This window comes from Salvia hispanica, chromosome 6, assembly GCF_029641045.1.
Source record: "Salvia hispanica isolate PSC_SH4W2 chromosome 6, Shi_PSC_v1, whole genome shotgun sequence".
NCBI lineage: Eukaryota > Viridiplantae > Streptophyta > Magnoliopsida > Lamiales > Lamiaceae > Salvia > Salvia hispanica.
In genome coordinates this window covers 44,904,001-44,909,801 of record NC_142697.1, presented here as the reverse complement: position 1 = coordinate 44,909,801, position 5,801 = coordinate 44,904,001, and the positions used below count along the sequence as shown (strand labels likewise).

Below are 5,801 nucleotides of genomic sequence, written 5' to 3'. Positions count from 1 at the left end.
TGCAGTGGGAAGGGCTAGTAATGTGGCAGTGGAATGTGAATGGGCTAGTGCTGACGTGACAGACAGTTTTTGTGGGAAGGGCTAAGGGAGGTCCTAGTGGGAGGGGCGCTACTGGAGACACCCTTAACTCACCTAACACAATCTCCGTGCCGAAAAGAAATGCCTCCATTACTATGGAACGGAGGGAGTAGTATGATTTTATATTAAATAATTGTATAAATTCAATTTTAGAACAATAAAATTCAATTGGATTGAGAAATTAAAAAGTAAGACAAGATCGATCAAAGGCACACTATTATCCTGAAAACACGCTGTTTCTCGTGGTTGGCTCATTTGTCATTACATACGACATAGATGATTCGATTAGATTTAAAAGAAAAAAAATTCAAATATCCGACGCGATCATACATATTGATTTTTAAATGAAGAAAAGAGGTTAAGAAACATCGCACACTTAACTTAAATCTTATCTATAAATAGATTCCTCCATGATCTCACGGAAACCATAAACACAAGAAAGGCGCAAGATTTAAATTTGGGTAATTTTGACTTCATTAGTCCATTGTTAATTTTGAACTCTGCTATAAATATGTAGATTTGATGTGATGGTTTTTTTGGGTAAATATTTGGTATAGTGCAGTTGCAGTATAACCATGGCACAGAGGCTACCAAGATTCATCGTGATCAAATCACGTGGCTTAGGTAATGAATGTGCACTGCGAGACCTAGAAAGTGGCTGCAGCTTTGTAGGTCTGGGAAACGAGGAGAGCGGCGTGCTCAGCACGGGCGCGAAGATCGAAGTTGAAGCATCCACAGTGAACGACCGGTACGTTCACCTTCGCTTCTGCAGTTCCAATAGGTACTGGCAGATGGATAGAGACAACACTTTTGTGGACTACTGGCCCGTGGTGGCTAGAGCCACCAAGCCCGTGGAGGACACGACGGACGTGTGGTGCACCTTGTTCGAGCCAGTCATAACGAGGTATGACACGGGCACCTTCTACCTTGTCCACGTTAACACGGGCAAAATCATCAAGCCGGACCCTGCAGACTCCTTCACATTCCACGCGGTACCCAACGAGTACGAGCAAATCGAAGGATCCCTTTTGAGATTTTTGAACTGGGAAACGCTGGTTAAACTGCCTAGCCACGTGGCTTTCAGAGGATACAATGGCGGCTACCTCAAGGGAGTCTGGGCGGACGACCACCAGTACTTGCAGTTCGCAGCCGATGATCCCAACCAAGAGGTTGCTGGGCATCGGATCGTCCTCATGCCCGATGGCAATGTCCGTATAAAATCGGATCATTTCGGCAGGTAGTATCTGTAAATTGTTCCATTTCACTTTTACAAAGTACTACTTTTGGTAATGGATCATTTCGACGGGTACGTACTTTTCTTTTTTCCCTTTCTGGTATGGACAGGGCCAAATTTGACCGGACACAGTTTTTAAGAAACGTAACAGTAGAAAATAGGCGGAAAAGATTAATGAAATATGAGTCCTCATTTTATAATACTCCTCTCGTTCCAGTCCTATACTAATATAAAAAATGAGATTTTTCTTAAAAAGGAAATAGTACAATATTTTTTATAGTATAAACTAAAAAAATAAGTGTGACATCGAGTATTATTTTAATAGTGGAATATGAGATCCACTACTAAAAATAGTAAAAAATCAAATGGATCATTTATTGGTGGACAGATGAAAATAACAAAATTGCACTGCCAGGTATTGGCAGTACAATGGTGATTGGATATATGCGTCAGTCACGGACCCCTCAGTCGAAGAAGCCAGCACTCTGTTCACGCCGGTCAAACTCAACGACAACACCATCGCTCTCCGCTGCGTGGCCAACGACAAGTTCTGCAAAAGCCACACCTACGACGGCTTCACAGACTGCCTGAATGCGGCGGTTGAGACTATCGTGAACGAAGCGAGGATGACCGTGCAGGAGCTCGTGCTGAACAGGAAGATCTACAACGTGAGGTATCGGATGGAGGACGCGAGGATATACGGGGAGACGCCAATCTTGTTGGGCACCACCACCGGCACTAACAAATCAGATCAAGAGAACCCAATCGGCGTGGAGGTCGCGTACGAAGACTCCAAGACTCGTTCCTTCAGCCGCAGCACATCCGTGACGGCCGGGGTGAAAGCCACCGTCGAGGCCGGCATTCCTTTAATCGGAGACACGAAGATTGAGATTGGATTTGAGGTGAATGAGGCGTTGGAGTGGGGCGATTCGGTGACTGAGACAACCACGGTTAAGAGTTCGAGCTCGGTTTCCGTGCCGGGGCGAAGCGTGGCTACGATTAACTATGTTGCCACGGTGGGGACCTGCGATATACCATACTCGTACACTCAGTCGGAGCAGAGCTCCACTACCGGCGAAATCATTGAAGTTGATTACGACGATGGTCTTTTCACCGGCATCAATTATTACAACTTCAACTTTGTAGTCGAGAAAATTACACCACTCGACCCCACACTCGCATCCCCGAATTGATTTGGCGCTTTTGAGGGTTTTTTTCATCAACTTCTTCCAAGTTGGTTTTTTCCCTCACTATCTATCCTATGTATTTCTCCTTGTTTATTTAATAAAATTAAATAATGATGCACTTGTTTTTTTTTTTTACCACACATTCTACTTCAATTATTCATAATTCATGTAATAATTGATGGAAGGAGTTTTATTTGGAGCAGTGGCTAATGATTACAATTGAAAGAGGACCGGTGGTTAAAAACTTGTCCATAAAAGGGACTATAATCTTGATTGAGTCATCCAATGATGCCCTGTAGAAAAGGATCTTTGCAGGTTTCATCTCTTCCTTGAGAAGAATCACCCTAGAAATGCAAAAAGACAGATCGGATGAGGCAGCTGGAGAGGTTCAATGTTACAGATGGTGAGGTTGCGATAGATGATGGGCTCGACATTAGGGATGGTCGAAGGTGGAGACCTTCTCAGCCAGGGAGAAGATGATGACACCAATCCCCACACCGCAGAGGGTGCAGAGCTTGCTGGCATGTTTGAAGAAGCTGACTTGGTGGTGGTTTTTCATTTTTTCGATCTTGATCTTTTGTTCCCCATGCTAGGCTTCTTTGCCATGGTGTGTTGTTGGTTTTGGGATGAGAGATAGTGGGAGGTTTGTGTTGATTTTTGAAAGGTACAGGTTTTTTGCACGCATTGTAAGCGCGTGTCCCTTCCTATTCAATAAGATTTATAAGTTCCCACTTTCTAAAATACTAGCATATAGTAAGTTAGGGTGTCCTATGTATTTCTCCTTGTTTATTTAATAAAATTAAATAATGATGCACTTGATTTTTTACCACTAGTACTAGTGGAGTGTGTTGTGACTAATTGAGAGTTGAATAATGACCATAGGCCGTTGATCGGCCGTCTTGTGTTGATGAGGGTACTATCATGGGCGGAGGGAGGTAATATAGATGTTGAAAGAGACGTGTGAGAGTGGTAATTTGTCATTTGGGTCTTCTTTGCCTTTTTCCTTCACTTTCTTCCATTTCTTGTTATTTTACCCTATTTCTTGCATGTTTTCCTCTTCGTGTCTTCATTAAGCAGTTTCCAAACTTAATGATCGATTCCCGGTCAAAAAGATCTTTTTCATGCAAATATTCAACATATAGTGCAAATGGTGATCAATTCTGAGTAACGAAAATTAGCATATCATGAATTGAAAATTAAAAACGCACATGATTAGGCTAAATCAATTATGCTCGCTATAAGCATGGATTTAAAAATTGTAAATAAAAAAATACAAATGCACGTGATTAGACTAAATCTTATCTTGAAGGTGCCAGTTAATGAAGATATGCGTTGTTAACTAGCTCTAATTTGTCAATTTTACGGCATATCCTAACTTGAGAAACAAGAAACTAAATAAATGGAAAAGAAAAGATAAACTTTATAATAGAACTAATAATGAGATGTGGGAGATGTTTGTGATATGCCAATATCATCTCCCACACGATTGAAATCCACCTTGTCCTCAAGCTGAAAACCATGAAGCAACGAACAAGGTTGAAAGTGAGAACTTTGGCAAGGTATCTGCTCCTAGATCAAACACATACCGAATAGTCGAGCATCTCTGGTACGAGCATATTTCATATTTTGTTTAAATATTTTATTTTAGGGATTCACGTGTCTTTTCCACATCTTTGTTTTCTTGTTCATTAAGTTAGTTATTAGCATTATAAATAAGAACTATTGTAATCATTTGAAAAATCATTCAAGAATATCAATATTATTTTATCATTCATTTGCTTCTCCAAAGTGAGAAAACCGTCTTGCTTGACGGGCGAGTCGGGCACTCGCCCGTAACAGATATTTATCGATCGCCGATCTACGGATGCCGATCAACCCGATAGGAGGTTTATCCTATCAAATTGGTGCTTTCATCGCGATCTCACCCTCCAATACACCGATCAAATCACAGCTACGTCGCTGCCCGACGGGAATCCACTGGGCACAGCAACTAGTCACACCAATCGGACCATAGCTATGTCGCTGCCCGACGGGAATCCATGCGCACAGCAACTAGTTATGCCTTCCCACCATCTCGAACCAAAGTTGCGCTGCTGCCCGGCGTAATTTGCCGAATAGTTCCCACTTTGATAACAAGGTGGATTTCAACCGTGGGGAGATGATACGAGCATATTTCATATTTTGTTTAGATATTTTATTTTAGGGATCACATATCTTTTCTATATTTTTGTTTTCTTGTTCATTAAGTTAGTTATTAGCATTATAAATATGAATTCTTGTAATTATTTGAAAAATCATTCAAGAATATCAACATTATTTTATCATTCATTAGCTTCTCCAAAGTGAGAAAACCGTCTTGCTTGACGGGCGAGTCGGGCACTCACACGCAACAGATATTTATCCATCACCGATCTACGGACGCCGATCAACCCGATAGGAGGGTTATCCTATCAATCTCCTTTCATCATCTCCATCAAAGATTCAACTCACCAAAGGAGGACCCTTGTGGTGGTGATAATTCACCGCTAAAATGGGGATCTTGTCCTCGCGGCCATGAATGCTCAAACACGGCGTGTTACTACGTGTGGGGATGAACCGTGTATCGGCGTCGAGCGATATTGATCGATGAATAGGACAAGGGCCTTCATTTAACTGGACAGGTCCAATATTGTAATGGGCCTAACCCGAATTCGTACAAAATTAGATCCCCGATTTATTAAAATTGTAAGCCATTTCTAATTTGTACAAAATTAGATCCCCGATTTATTAATTGTACGCCATTTATTAAATTAACCTTTATTAATTTATTTATTTTTATTTGTTTACTAATGTTTTCAAATAATAACTTATCTCAATAATGTAATAGAGACCAATTAACAGATATTAGATTTATTGTTCATGGATTTAAAATGACGTGTGGATTTTTTTTTATTGATTTCATTTCATCATAAAAGGGTATGAATGTCAATTATATTTATGATTGAGATGACATTTCCTAAAATTACTCAATATTTATATGATATAGATGTTATTCATTATTTGAAAAGAAAAATTGGAACTTTGAGATAATTTCATAATGATCATGACGTTGCTACTAAATCCGAATTTCTATCATGAAAGAAAGGCCCCCCTCCAAATTTATCATATTGAGATTTTGATTTTATGGCCCCCATCCATTCGTATAATAAATGTAGGGGGATTGTATACTTCCAAATTAATTACTATTAGTATATTTTAGTTAACTCAACACTATAATTAATCCACAATAATTAATTTCACATTTACTTGACTCGGATTTTAAA

The 5,801-nt window shown here is 40.1% G+C and overlaps 1 protein-coding gene across 1 annotated transcript; it reads left to right on the top strand.

Annotated features, from left to right (window-relative positions):
• Positions 1-532: 532 nt before the first annotated feature.
• Positions 533-2,634, top strand: LOC148923887 (uncharacterized). The gene is made up of 2 exons (XM_089060730.1): positions 533-1,315; positions 1,728-2,634. Exons 1-2 carry the CDS (start codon positions 654-656, stop codon positions 2,503-2,505), a joined length of 1,440 nt encoding a protein of 479 aa, XP_088916856.1. The 5' UTR covers positions 533-653; the 3' UTR covers positions 2,506-2,634.
• The last annotated feature ends 3,167 nt before the right edge of the window (positions 2,635-5,801 follow it).

Excerpts from the sequence above, each read along its gene's own strand:
- LOC148923887 (XM_089060730.1), top strand. The coding sequence starts at position 654 with ATGGCACAGAGGCTACCAAGATTCATCGTGATCAAATCACGTGGCTTA. Across the intron at positions 1,316-1,727 it reads AAATCGGATCATTTCGGCAG|GTATTGGCAGTACAATGGTG; the intron begins GTAGTATCTGTA and ends TTGCACTGCCAG.